At 39.5% G+C, this 14920-nt stretch overlaps 1 protein-coding gene across 4 annotated transcripts; it reads left to right on the top strand.

Moving 5' to 3' along the window:
• Positions 1-977: 977 nt before the first annotated feature.
• Positions 978-14512, top strand: mlpha (melanophilin a). Of its 4 annotated transcripts, none has more exons than XM_089007711.1 (17): positions 978-1299; positions 1731-1855; positions 3356-3577; positions 3646-3758; positions 5041-5085; positions 5439-5497; positions 6176-6265; positions 6444-6546; positions 6633-6823; positions 7175-7255; positions 7832-8041; positions 10934-11104; positions 11998-12159; positions 12566-12622; positions 12696-12741; positions 13561-13608; positions 13930-14512. In XM_089007711.1, the coding sequence occupies exons 2-16, from the start codon at positions 1746-1748 to the stop codon at positions 13602-13604; spliced, it is 1704 nt and encodes a 567-aa protein (XP_088863837.1). In that variant the 5' UTR covers positions 978-1299; positions 1731-1745; the 3' UTR covers positions 13605-13608; positions 13930-14512. The 4 variants fall into 4 exon arrangements, with proteins under 4 accessions (XP_088863837.1, XP_088863829.1, XP_088863820.1 ...); XM_089007703.1 differs by having other exon boundaries at positions 979-1299; positions 13561-13640; XM_089007694.1 differs by having other exon boundaries at positions 981-1299; positions 13561-14511.
• The last annotated feature ends 408 nt before the right edge of the window (positions 14513-14920 follow it).

Below are 14920 nucleotides of genomic sequence, written 5' to 3'. Positions count from 1 at the left end.
ACAAAGCCATTTACGATTATCTTTCAATCCGTTAGCCAAACTTTGCCATGATTTTGTTGCACAAAGGCCAATTTCTTGAAACGCTTGACTTTGGCAATTCGAAGTCACGGCTAAGAGACTCCTTTTCACAGACAGTGAGATTTGCTTCTGTTTATCACACGTTTTCAGACCATGTGCTTAGGACTACTGTGTTACTTCCGGGTAGAGTGAACGCTGGCGCGAATTGCTGCCGCTGCTCACCCGCACAAAAAAGATTCCAGTGACTGTAAAGAGTCTTTGATAGTTTTGAAAGGTGCTTCGAAATTCAATTTATTATTATTATTATTATCATTATTATTATTATTATTAGGACCACACCGTAGTGCCTCCAGATGTACAATATACAAATCGATCATAGAAATGTTGCAACCTTTTCACAATTTTGTAGGAAAAAACGGTCATTTTCATGAAGTTTACATTGAAAATATGTTCCTTGTAAGCAAATTCAGTAAATGGATGTTGAATTACGTGAAATGGGGATTTTGAATTGTGAACGTGGTTCAACTAGCTAGCTTTTGAAAACAACTAATAGCTAGCGAGCTAAGAGCTAGCGAGCTAGTGAGCTAATATGGGTCGATAGCTAATCACTAGCTAGCTCGCAATCAGCAAGCTAAGAGCGATTGAGCTAATGTGGGTCGATAGCTAATCACTAGATAGCAAGATAATAATAATAATAATACATTTCACTTATAAGCGCCTTTCAAAACTCTCAAGGACAGTTTACAATCAGAAAATAAGCACATAAATGAAACCACAGATCAAATATATATATAAATATATATATCTGATCTTGATATATATATAAATAAAAACAAAAGATAAAACCCCACAGAGAATACGATTTAAATTTAAAGATAAGATCTATCGAGGTAATATGGTGCAATAGCTAATTGCTAGCTAGCTAGCAAGCCAAGGCTGTTGAACTAATGTGGTTAAGATTTTTATGCTCCCTAAAGACATGTGCTTATATGTTTTCTAACACATTTAGTCAACTAGGATTTCAACGGAGCTACCAAAAACTGTGAGACTGATTCAAATGAAACCGGGTGGGCATTTCGAGCTAAAGGCATTATACAATACAATACTGTTTTAGTCGATTCTTAATGGAGCCTAGTGGATACCTGGACTTCTCAGTGTCCGCGCTCGGAAAACAAAGTATTTATTGTAAGTGTGATCCTGATGATGTCAGGAGGATGTGAACATGTGATCAGCTGACCTTCTCAGTTAAGCTTGGGATGATTCAGCAGCAGCCGCAGTGAGGTGAGTTTCCTATTTTATTCCTTATTTTCTTGATCCAAAATGCATGAATTTCAACTTTAAACCGGAAAGCAACATTGCCTCTTTGGCACTTTGTTGGTGAAATTATTTATCTTGTCAGCTCTTTAATTAGAAATGTTTTCATGCATTTAACTGTGATTTCATTCAACACATTTCGTGTTTTAGAGTGATTCCTATTTGGAACCTTTAAAATGTCTTGCAAAGTTCTTTTTACATGTTTTATTCAATCTTTTGTTATCGCCATCGCCGGACCTAGAATTTCTGCAGGATATCAAGATTTCAGGATTTAACCAAGGATTGTTTCAAAAACAATATAGGCGATGAAAAAAAAATACTGCTTCCACAAAATAATGTTTGAGTTTAAAAAAAAAAAGAAACAAACATTACAGTGGGCTCTTTTCTCACCCCTTCAGAGAAGTGACTTCACCATGGAGCGTAAACTCGATCTGTCTCGCTTGACCGATGAAGAAGCGAAACACGTCTGGGAGGTGATTCAACGCGACTTCAACCTGCGGAAAAACGAGGAAGAACGACTAGGGTGGGTCGATTTTTTTTTTTTAATGGTAATATGTACATATCTGTTTGTGTATTATACGAAAAAACAAAAGACACATTCTTTGTTGTGGTTGTGTAGATGCAACCAAATTGGGTTATATCACAAATGAACCCACAAAAAAAGAAAAAAATGTGCCACCGTATCTATTTTGAGTTTTAACGCCTGTGGTTGAAGATCTTTCTGTAGTCATGCGACACGTTTCCATGCAGACAATCAGGGAATGTGAGCGTGAAAGCTGCAGTACATCATGACAGTCACACGGAGATGCCACAAAGACACTCTTGTTTACACAGCAGACTCAAAATCCCATCAGACCTCAGGTCACACACACACGCACGCACGCATACATGCGGAATTCGGAGGATTATTCAGTTGTCTTGACACATTTCTAAAAACGAGAAAGCCGGTGAACCCACACGGGGAGAATGCTACTTCTGACGATAACATCGACAGTTTCATAACCCCATTCACAATTTCGCTCATCTCAAGCAGAATTTCACTTTCGGTGGCACAATCAAATTATTCCACACCCAATTCGATTTTCATGATTGCTGGGGCGTCACATTTATTTTCCTGTTTCCCTGGGGAAACCTTTATCCACTCAACCTATATATTGTATAACAGTCTACTTCACTGCCAGATGATGAGCAAAAAAATGTGCCCACTCCAGTGCCAGGATTTTTGTCATTTTCACTCAAATGGCAGGACCCACGGAATATTGAGTTTTAGAACTACATAAACATTCAACGCAGCGTAAGAAACCTTTTCTTTCATTAGAAAAAAAAGAGTTAATTCCTAAGTAATATGGGTCTGGAGTTATCTGAGCTTGAAATGGTGACGGCTGTACAAAAGTCAAATGCTGCTATATGTGAAGTTTTAGTACAGATTTTGAGCAAGCATCATGGATGTTGATGTGATATTTGCTTTTGTGGACCACGTCAAATGCTGTGGCGGGCCAGATCTGACCCACGGTCCTTAAGTTTGACACTTGATTTACTATATGGGCGTGACTTCATATTCATGATATTGATTTGATGTCTGTGAATATTTGAAAAAAAAAAGGATGTTGGATTACATTTGACATTCATTTGTATTGATTAAGTTGACATGATCATGCCGAGTGTATTTGTTCTAGAACAGACCCGTCCAAATTCCGGCCCGGGGGCCAAATGCGTGGTCCATTTTTATCCGGCCCGTAGCCTCCCGTCATAATATCAATCACGTCTGGCTTGCATGTAGAATGAATACATTGGGCAGTAGCGCTGTTACCTGCATGTGCTAAGTGCTGCCATCAAGGGGCTCATTTAGAAACAGCAAATTATTATAGGAGTCATTGACTCAATGACACCTGGAGTGTCTCTTGCGTCCTGGAGGGATATAACGTTTAGTCCCCGACTTTTTTAGTCTTATTTCACTGCAAAAAAAAACTTTTTATCCCATTCAGGCGTCACTCCAGGGAACTAATAATTTTCTGTTTCACAGCAAACTGAAGGACTCCATCGAGAAGGAGGACACCAAACGAGAGCTCCTCGGCGCACAAAACAACTTGGCCGAGTCGTTGTGTATCCGCTGCCTGCAACCTTTTAAATTCCTGGTTAACAGCAAACGCCAGTGCCTGGATTGCCGCATGTTCACCTGCAAGTCGTGCAGCCGATACAACAAGAAGGAGCACGGTTGGGTATGCGACAACTGTCGCATGACCAGGTACGTACGAGTATTTCCCGCCCACCTCGGTTGGACAATGCTCTAACGTTATTTTCAATTCTTTTCAGGGTTCTTCAGATTGGCACCCTGGGGTGGTACCACGACAACATCCGGAACCGTTTCAAGCGATTCGGTAGTGCTAAGGTGATGAGGTCACTGTACAAGAGATTGAATGGAGACGGTGAGCACCAAGCGGGGCAATCTGAACGTTTTTTATTATTTAAAGAGGCGGCGGTGCGTTGACTCACAAGTTTAATTTAGTTTGGCGACCGTGCTCAAAATATTTGAATCTCAAAACCTGTTTGAACCTGTTTGAAAGCCATACCGTTGAATTCAACCATTAAACAATTTGTTTTTCTTTTAACGCAAAAGATAGCATTATATCATAGCGTATTATATCACGACAAAGAAATTAATTGCGGACATCATTTTGGCTTCTCTAAAATCGACATTGTGCTGACCCGCCTGGTCCTTAGCCACCTCATAAAATACAAACATAGTGTACACAGTGCGTGGAGTCATCGTTGTTCTTCACAGAGGCTATAGAATATATGCATGTGAGTATGGTCATAAGTCTACGTGTGTTGCTCCATCTTTGGTGTTCAAATATAATAATAATAATAATAATAATAATAATACATTTAATCTCCAAATGTCTTTCACTCAAGGACACTTTACAATCAAAGGAACAATACACAGAACAATAAAACCATAAATAAAATGATAAATAATAAAATAGCTGGTTGAACCATGAATGCAATTTTAAACAGATGGGTTTTGAGATGGGATTTGAAAGTAGGAAGGGAGTCAATATTACGGATGTTGGGTTGAAGTGAATTCCAGAGTTTGGGAGCAGAGCGACTGAAAGCTCTGCACCCCATCGTGATGAGACAGGTAGAAGGCACATTGAGGTGAAGGGAGGATGAGGATCTGAGCGACCGAGAGGGAACAGAAATTTGAAGAAGGCTACACAGATAGGGGGGGCAAGGTTATGGATGGCTTTGAATGTAAACAGAAGTACGTATTTTTAAATTAAATATGAAGTTTAACAGGGAACCAGTGGAGCTGCTGGAGGATAGGGGTGATGGGGTGAAAGGAGGGGGTTTTAGTGATGATCCGGGCTGAGGAATTTTGAAGTAGTTGGAGTTTCTGGAGAAATTTTTGATTGACACCGAAAAGAAGTGAGTTACAATAGTCGATACGGGAGGTGACAAGACTGTGGATAAGGATAGCAGCGGTGTGAGTAGTGAGAGAGGGACAGAGACGATTGATATTACAGAGGTGGAAATATGCAGACCGAGTTATGTTATTTATATGGGAGTGGAAAGCTAGTGGATATCAGTATCAGTTGATAACTCTGCCCAATTAAAAAAAAGAGCACAGGGTATTAAAATGTATTTCTGAGTGCGAATGACCTCGACTAGTATGTGCGAAGAGCTAATAAAGTACTTTTTATGCGACAGGTGGACGGGATGACGACACGCAGAGCATGCCGGATGTCCGCAGCAGTGAGTCCTTAAAATACTTCTCATTCACTCTTTTCAGTATGAAATGCTGACAGGTGAATGTTTTTTTTTTTTGGTTGGGTGGGTTTGCTGAAGGTTGCAAAAGGCTGCAAAGATATTTGACGAGTGTTTACGAATAATCGAATGATGACAAACAAAGGAGGGTCACAAAATTTTCTTTTAACATCAAAATTTGATGGCAACAAGAGAAACGGTTCGCGGCAAGTAAAATTGCTTGACCAGATAATGTTTTTGCAACTTTCTATGAACAACTCAAAAAATAATAATACTACACTCACAAACATTCGCATTCTGAAGCTACCTAAATTTAAAATGTCAATCATTTTGTGTTGCAGACTACTACACCCCAAATGACGATGATCAAGGAGAAATTGAGGCACAACGATACAAATCGGTAAAACAAAACCGAATATATATATATATATATATATATATATAAAATACATTTAATTTCCAAGCGCCTTTCAAAACTCTCAAGGAAACTTTACAGTAACAGGATTTTTTTGTGTGGGTGAGCAGCGGCAGCCATATATATATATATATATATATATATATATATATATATATATATATATATATATATATATATATATATCTATATATATATATATCTCATATATGCCAGCCAATCGCAGGCCACACAAAGACGTACAACATACTCTATCACATAGGGACAATTTAGTGGTCAATATGCAATATATATATATATATATATGTGCTAACCACTATATATATATATATATATATATATATATATATATATATATATATAATATAAATGTTGTTATTTTTAAAACATTTATTTAAAACATAAATTTTGTTATTTTTAAAACAGGAAAAAATGTTCGGATTGTATTTTTGGATTTTTTTTATTGTAATTATAAAAAAATAATACTTATAATTAAAAAAAACTACAAAAAATAAACTTTTAAGAGAAAAAAAACAAACAAAAGAAAAATAAATATTAAACATTTGTACTTTTTAGTTAGTTTTTTAAAACGAAAAATTATGATCCTATTTATTTATAATTATCCTATTTTTTTCCTGATGCATTATGAATTTTCTTTTTTAGATGCGTAAAAATAAACGCCTGCTGTCAGTTCATCCATTCGACTTTGACTCGGAGGATTATTTCCCCTATTCACGCCGCTCGTCCGTGCAGGTAACACACACAAATATTCAGTCCCCATAATAACACCCCCGAACCCACTCACACACGCACACACACTTTAATAGCTATTTTAGTACTTTCAATCAATCATATTTCAGAATTGTTTTGGTAAGATTTCACCTCAAATATAAATCACACCAGAAATGCACTTTTATGTGTCACCCGTCAGCAAATTCAGGAGGATCGAGCCTACAGGAATGACGGCGAATTCGACATGAACCAACAGCGAATGAATCGCCGCAAAAGTTTGGATCGTTTCGCGATGAGAAATGGTGCAAACAGACTCCCACCCAGCACGCTTGCAGAATAGAAGCGCATACTTGTTTGAACCAATGATGGCGTTCCTTCTCTGCCTCAGATGATTATGGTGAGAATCGGATGGTTCGGACTCGATCTTTATCCAAGATTAGCTCCATGGCTCGTCAGCAGTATATCGACACATCTGACGAGGAGGAGTGTCAGCGGTTTCCTCCCATGTACCAACCACCCCACCACCGTCGGCGCAACAGCCGGGCCTCATCTCAGGAGAACCTTGTCCAAAACCCTCCGGTAAGTCGCTTGGGTTGGGCCTCAAATTAATTTGGAAAATTCCTGTTTCTGATGATTATCAATGAAGATGAAAAAATACTCTGTGGTGCAAATACTGCACAGTTTAGGGATAAAATGGGGGGGGGGGGGGGGGCATTTTAGACTGAAGGTCATTAATTTCACGGATGTGACCAAAACCAGCATATTATTAAAACACCTGCTTTGCGTCGTTGAGGGCGTGGACAGAGCTGATTCAATTCACTGCAACTCCTCACATTTCCCTTAAATGCAGCACACTCAGGTGTTTCATGGAGATGTTTCTGTACGGACAAGGATGTAGTGACCTGAACACCTTTTTTTTGGACCCCGCAGATTAACGAGTTGAATAAACGCATGTCTGCCATCGAGGGTCTGCTGAATCGTTTGGAGGAAAAGATGTCACCCGCCAACAAGGTGAGGCCAGAAATCCTTGTGACCATCTCACTGCAGAGTCACAATACCTTATACAGTAAAGTCTCGTTATATCGATATCGGATATATCGATAGTCCCGGTTATATCGATACTATTTCTATGCACGCACGGAGAAAATTACATGCAAACAGGGTCGGATATATCGATAGTCCCGGTTATATCGATATTTTTTCGGACTCCCTTGAATATCGATATAACGAGACTTTACTGTATTTGACGTAATACTGAGACGCAACAGTTTTACTGACCGAGAAACTCTACATCTGGATGTTTGACTCACATGATAAAAAAAAATATTAGTCCCACAATGGAGAAATTTGCAATCTCCAGCAGCAAAATTGTAGGGGGTGGGAGTAGAAAACAGAAACAAAGTATCACATGTAGAAAAATGTCTCAGAAATAGAACAGAACTCATCATCCACAATGGATTGATGTCTGACCTCATCTGTCGATCTGTCTGTCATCGTGGCAAGCTTAAAGGGGCTCAAGCATGATCCTTGAGGCATCTCCACCACCTTGAAATTGCTCTCATCATGTCTCTCATATATGTTTGGCAGGGGTCTGGATCACCGGGACAGAATGAGGAAGAGAAACTGATGAAGAAATTGAGCGAGTTGGCCGGGAACCTCGGCAACAAGCGCATGTCATCAGACGACGAGGCGGACAAGAAATCCTCTTTGGGAGGGAAAAGTATCGGCGGTGGCAGGACGGCGGCCATGAAGGACCTGAGCTCATCCAGCGACGACATGCCGAGTGAAGCACAGAAGGTAAGATGGCGGTACTGCTTCAGGAAGCAGGAAGAGATTGAAATATTGATATTTGGATGTACAGTGATCCCTCGGTTTTCGACCATAATTTGTTTCAGAAACCTGTTCGAAAACAGATTTGTTCAAAAACCGAAACAGTACTTTCCATTAAAATCAATGTAAAAAATCTTAATCCGTTCAAAGTCTAGAAAACAACTTTTTAACTATTTCATCGCATAAACCGGATAAAAACTTATAATAGAGTAGGTCATGTGTAAAATTCTATAAAAACAGACTTTTATTTTCACCAATTTTCTTTCTGCCACGAGGTGTATTGGCATCTATCTCAGCTGTCTTTGGGCAAACACGGGGCACACTAACTTTTCAAACCATCCTCTGCTTGCTTTAAAATCATACTATTCAGGAGATCTTAACCAAATGTGTCTGCATTTTCGCAAAAATAAAACAACAACAGTATTAATGCGTCGGTCACAATGAGGAAGACGTGACATTTAGGGAAGTGACGTACAAGGACGCGGAGGGTAGTCGAGTGATGCATTCAGATGCACTCAGTTTGGTTGAGAACCAAATTTCGGTTGTATACCGGGGCATAAAAAATATGACATTTTTGGTTGAGAACCGAGACGTTTGAAAACCGAGGTTTGACTGTACTTGTCCAGCATGAAGCTTTCCGTGCTTTTTCCATGTCCCCCCACTAACACAATCCAAGTGCCTTTATATCAGAGCTTCTTAACCGGTGGTGCGAGAATTCCTTCTAGGGGGTGCGAGAATACCCCGGGGGATTTTTTTTTTTTTTTTGTGATAATGGTCCTTCTTGATTTACCTAAAAAAGTGAACAATTATGGAAATCAAGAAGTCATTGGATTGAATTGGATTGGATTGGATTAGCCTTTTTTAGTCTCACAGTGGAGAAATTTACATTTCACAGCAGCAAAGTGATTAAACGAAGAGAAGAGGAAAGGAAGAAGGCGATGCTGTAAAGGCAGACGCTCTCGCGGCGCCACTTTGAAGTCAAAACAACAACAAAAAACTAAATAACAAACAATGTGACACAACACAAAAGACACAGACAGCCATTCGATCTTTCACACTTTCTGCACCCTCTTTGTTGTATGAAGCAGTTTGAGATGAAAGAGGAGAGGATCAAAGCATCCTTTTCACCACTGGATCAGGCATGTGATGGTGAGATGTGCACGTCTGCTACAAGCTAAATGTTGAAAGCAAACATGAACCTGCAGCATCCAGACGAAAAGAGACTGTGTCACATCTCCTGTCCCACGTAAATCCGCTTCAATTCCAAGCCGTGACAGTTCCACATACGAATCGGCGCTCTGCGCTGATGCTCCTTTCTTCCCATCGCGGGCTCCTCAAGCCATGCATCCATTCAGCCGCAGACTGTCAAAGAGCACCGACCTTTCCGCTGAATTTTCTAAAAACGAATCTCTCAGAGTACACCTTTTGTTTGCTTTTAATGTACACTGTTTATGAACTCAAGAAATGGTTGGTCAGTCGAGAGAAATATTATTCCACATTAAAGTTCAATGGATTTTGGATACTTGACTGCCAGGCAGAACCGAAATGTGGCTCATGTACAACTTGTGATATGTTTCATATACTTACAATACATAAAAAAAAATATATATTAATGGACATTTACAACAACAACAACAAAAATAGAAATGCCTACTTTTAAAGGACAACCGACGTCTCCGGACAAGTTGTGTCCATAATTTGTAAAATGGCTTCACATGACTTCTACTGGGCGTATTTTAATAAGATTCCACCGCATATAGCTATATTTTACGTTTTAAGACTCGCGCTGAACATTCAGGAAGTCTTGTTTTTGAGTTGGTGGCGAGTCCGTACGTGACGTCAGAAAAGGACCGCCTCCTCACCGTAAAAAAGACGCATTGTAGCGTCTTTCCATCACGTCAATGTATTTTGCTGTACTGTTTTTTTTTAAACCATGTCTTACACCCAAAAGCCGCCAGCAGAGGGAGGCAAACTCCATGGAAAGAATGTATCAGAGCTGTGGAAACGAGCTGATTCATTCCTCACCGGAGCTGGTCGCCATTTTTCTGCCTCTTTTTAAAGACACCCCCCCCCCCCCCCTGCCCGTTTGCCTCAAAATGGCCCAAATAAATTCTTTAATCGATTGAAAACGTGTATGCTTTGCTCATCAGGACTATTTGAATCATATTCATAACTGGATGAGAAACAAGAAAGCATCTTCTCCGAATCTGAAGCCATTGTTTTGATTCTCCAGCAATGCAAGACGTCTTGGCGTGACGTCACAAACTGGGGCAGCTCAATTCGCAGCTCAATTTTTGCAGATTTTGGACACTTTAAGTCATTTTTATTGGTGTTTTGCATTTGACTAAAATATCACACTGCGTGTTTTGGGTATTTTAGATGCTATAAAACGTTTTTCTGGTGTCAGTTAAAAAACAAAAAAGTGACGTCGGTTGTCCTTTAAATCAGTTCTTATTTCCGAGGGTTTTGTTGACATGAGCTGAGACGGCAGATGTTGTGAAGCATCAGTCACTAAACCAGAAGGTGAAGCTCTCAATTAAAAAAAAAACTTCTAAGCGTTGGTCATGGGATTCGTATATTGAGAAAGTGGCAACATGAGTTCAATGATGTTCAACCTCTCGACCCAAAGCTGATTGGAATTTAGACGTGACACTGTTGCAGTTTGCCTCAGGCATCCTGATTAGATCAAAGAAAGGAGGCTCGGCGGTGCATTCAGGCTGGTAGTACAGTGGATTGGATTTACCTTTATTAGTCTCGCAGTGGAGAAATTTACAATTTACAAATTTAGTGCAGGATCCCCCCCCCCCCCACCACCACCTGCTGACCCCCTAACATCTTGTCCCTCTACATGACTTTCAGAGATCCACCGCCGCAGCCCTCTGTGACCTCACCACTGAGGCCCTGAGAACCATTAATGCCACAGAAAACGCGATGGTTGAGTTCGGCCTGTCAGAGCCGATCGACAGAAGCCACATGTTAGGGAGTGATGCTAAACAAGCCGATGAGGCGTTCAGGCAACTTGAGGAAAATGTAAGCCTCCGGCAAACCGTACGCTTTCTTGCTTATAACCCTCCTTCTGAACTTCACTTCCCTATGAAGGTCCGGCTACATTTCTTTTCTTTATTTAATTGTATTTTTTTGGCCATACGACGCTTCGCCGCCTAGGGAGTCGTGTTCTCTATTTCGTGTCGAATGTCCATTAAATGGTGCAACTAAAAATATGTATTGAGGAATTTAATAATCATAATAACAGTACATACATTTATTCATCCATACATTTCGCAGACCACTTTATCCACATTAGGGCCGCGAAGGTGCTGGAGCCGATCCCAGGCACATTGGGTCAGTAGGCGGGGGACACCCTGAACCGGTTATCAGCCAATCGCAAGGCAACACAAAAGACAAATAACCATACGCGCTCACATTCACTGCCAGGGACAATTTAAAGTGTTCAATCAGCCTTTCGTGCATGTTTTAGGAATGTGGGGAGGAAACCGGGGTACCCGGAGAAAAGCCACCTGTGTATGCGTGTAATATTTTTTTGATGCAGGTGTTTATTTTTTATTTAATTGTTTATTTGTTTGTTTGTTTACTGGTTTCTTATTTATTTATGTTTATATTTATGTATTTATCTATTTATTTATGTCTGTATTTATTTATTTGTTTATGTTTCTGCGTATGTATGTATATGTATGTACGTACGTACGTATGTATGTACGTACGTATGTATGTATGTATGTATGTATGTATGTATGTATGTATGTATGTATGTATGTATGTATGTATGTATGTATGTATGTATAAATGCATTTACTTATTATTTATTTATTTGCCAGTCTGCCTGACAGATTTTTCATTTGTATGTGTGAGAGACAAATGTTCCAGGCCCGTGCAGCACCTCATACATCACGTGTGTGTCACAGGTGTACATCGCCGCCGGGCAGTCGCACGAACTGGAAACGAAACTGCGGCGGCTGGAACAAAGTGCCAAAAATCGCTTTGGCGGCGCAACAGATTCGGAGCTTTCTGAGTTGGAAGATGTGGTGGCGCTTACAGCCGCTAGGGTGCAGAGTGCCGAGAGCGAGGTAGGCAGACATTTTTTTGCGCACATTGACTGATGACAGGCTGGAAAAAATGCATTTATTCTTATCAGAATCAGAATCAGAATCATCTTTATTGCAGAGTATGTAGAACACACAAGGAATTTGTTTCCGGTCGAACAGGCTGCACTAGTATCATCAGCAAAAAAATTGCAAAGAGGCACTATACAATTCCATTTGGGCTACTGTTCAAAGAGTTAATGGCTTGGGGGAAGAAGCTGTTTAAATATCTGCTGGATTTGGTGCGCATGGATCGGTAGCACCTGCCTGAGGGGAGTAGCTGGAAAAGGTGGTGGGCAGGGTGTGGAGGGTCCATTATGATTTTCCGCACCCTAGTTTGGAGTCTTGCAGTCTATCATTGAATCGTGAAAAATACACGTTCTCTCTTCAGGTATCTGATATCGAAAATAAACTTGCAGCCCTGAAAGCTGCACGATCAAAGAAGAAGGTAATGAACCACCACCATCTTTGTTTTTATGCGTTGTCACGCAATATCATTGTTGTTTGGAATGTTGTTTTAGGTTTCCGGATCACAGAGGAAGAAGTCTACTCAAGAGTTCCTTCCCAGTAAGGCTACTTTTTATGTTTGTCAAAATAACAACAACGCATGTGTGAACTGAACCAGGAATATACAGTAAATGTGTGAAAAATTAGCTAAAATATGACATCAGAGGTTTCAGCGAAGGTCTATCATTTTCACTGAATGCAAATGCCCCCATTGTGGGAATATTAACTCATTCACTGCCAGACAATGTGAGAAAAATGTGTCCACTCCAGTGCCAAGGTTTTTGTCATTTTCACTCAAATTGCAGCACTCACAGAATATTGAGTTTTAAGACTACATAAACATTCAATACAGCATAAGAAACCTTCGATCACTGGTGTCAAAGTCAAGGCCCGTGGGCCAAATCTGGCCCTCCACATCATTTTATTTGGCCTGGGAAAGCAAATCAAACTTGCGAACTTCCATGATGCTTGCTAAAGTCTGAACCAAAATTTCTTATAGACTCATGTAAACCACAATATCAGTTATTATTTTTGACCTGAAATTCGAAAACTAGTTATTCATTAATTTCTTGTGCGCTCTATATGTAACATGCGGGGGGAATGAAACATTCTAACGGCTTCCCCAAATTCATAATGGCCTCTGAGAAGACATTGTAACCAAAATGTGGCCCGTGGCAAAAAAATGACTTTGACACCCTTGCCTTAGAGACTCTCTTCTTTCATCACAAAAAAAGAGGTAATTCCTAAGTTACATCGGTCTGGAGTTATCTGAGCTTCAAATGGGGGCAGCTGTACAAAAGGCAATTCTAATGGGAGGGAAAAACATTCCCAGTGCTTTATCGGCTTTCTTATCTTAAATATTTATTTTTCTCTCCACAGAACCTGAGAGAAATGGCGCAGCTTTCAAATCCAGCATCTCCTAAACCAGCAAGTTTCATCTACTCTGTTAGATCTCAAAGGTTTAAAATCCCCCCCCCCCCCCAACTTCTCTTTGAGGAAATCATTGAAGTGATGAAAAATATAATCCTCTAAATATGCAGTTATTTGCAAAATTTACAATCTTTTGAAATGAAGTTTTGAATGATATTTTGGAATGCTCAAAGATTTTCAAGAATCAAAAATCATTTCAAAATCTGAGCGATCACAATTATATACTGAAATGTAGATGCTCGCCGGCTTGCAGTTTGACATCTCAACAATTTGCTAACATATTTTTTTCTCCATTTTTTTTCTGTAATCTTTTTGCAGGAAAAGTAAATGGGTCTGGAGTTATATGAGCTTGAAATGAAGGTGGCTATCTAAAATACAATGAAATACATACATATTGGTTTATTTGTTTTTGCTGCTGTGAAATGTAAATGTCTACTATTTATTTGTCACTGTGAGACAAATAAAAGCTCACCTAATGTAAATGAATATAATCTATTAGTCAAGTCAAAGTCAAAGTCAGTTTTATTGTCAAATATGCTAATATGCATGACATACAGCACAGATTAAATTAATGTCCTCTCTGACCCAGCGTGCAAGGCACTAATAACGTGGCTAAAAAGACATACAATTGACAATAGACAATACATGTAATTTCTGAATGTAAAGTGAGGTAGTGTCGTATGTAAAGTGAGGTAGTGACGTATGTAAAGTGAGGTAGTGACGTATGTAAATTGAGGTAGTGATGTATATAAAGTGACGTAATGTAGTAATGCAAAAACAAACAAGAAGAAAGTGTTGAAGTGGTTGAAGTGAGGTCTTGCAGAAAAAAAATGAGAAAGAACAAAAAATAGAGTTCAGGATGATAGTACAGCGTGTAGCATGTCCTCAGAGTTCGGTGAGTGTGGCAGTGGGAAGGGGCAGGGTGGGCAGGGCTGGGAGGGATTAGAATCTCCAGACTGCCTAGTGGCAGAAACTGTCCTTGGGCAGCGTTCCTAGCCCTAAGGAGCCTGTGGACTTTACCTGTCAGCCATGGCTTCTGGTTGGCCCGGATGGTGACAGATCTGGTGACATTATTATTATTATTATTTATGATACCATCAATATTAATACCAATAATGATATCAATATTAATATTCTTGTTTTCAACGGTTTAATCATTGTTGATCATTATGGTGAATGTGATTAATGCCGGCATTTCTTGGTTTGAAATAAAAATTTAAATACATAAATAAACAGGTAATTAAATAAACAAGCCAATTCATTAAGTAACTGGTTGACTATTTGTTTGTGTGGTTAATTATTATAAATA

This window comes from Hippocampus bargibanti, linkage group LG01 (assembly GCF_051943395.1).
Source record: "Hippocampus bargibanti isolate YZ-2025 linkage group LG01, ASM5194339v1, whole genome shotgun sequence".
In the NCBI taxonomy this organism is placed as follows: Eukaryota; Metazoa; Chordata; class Actinopteri; order Syngnathiformes; family Syngnathidae; genus Hippocampus; species Hippocampus bargibanti.
The sequence above is the reverse complement of the archived record's forward strand: the minus strand, read 5'-3'. Positions and strand labels throughout refer to the sequence as shown.

Coding starts and splice junctions, on each gene's coding strand:
- mlpha (XM_089007711.1), top strand. CDS start 1,746: ATGGAGCGTAAACTCGATCTGTCTCGCTTGACCGATGAAGAAGCGAAA. Junction 3,759..5,040: donor CAAGAGATTGAATGGAGACG/GTGAGCACCAAG, acceptor TTTATGCGACAG/GTGGACGGGATGACGACACG. Junction 6,824..7,174: donor ACCTTGTCCAAAACCCTCCG/GTAAGTCGCTTG, acceptor TGGACCCCGCAG/ATTAACGAGTTGAATAAACG.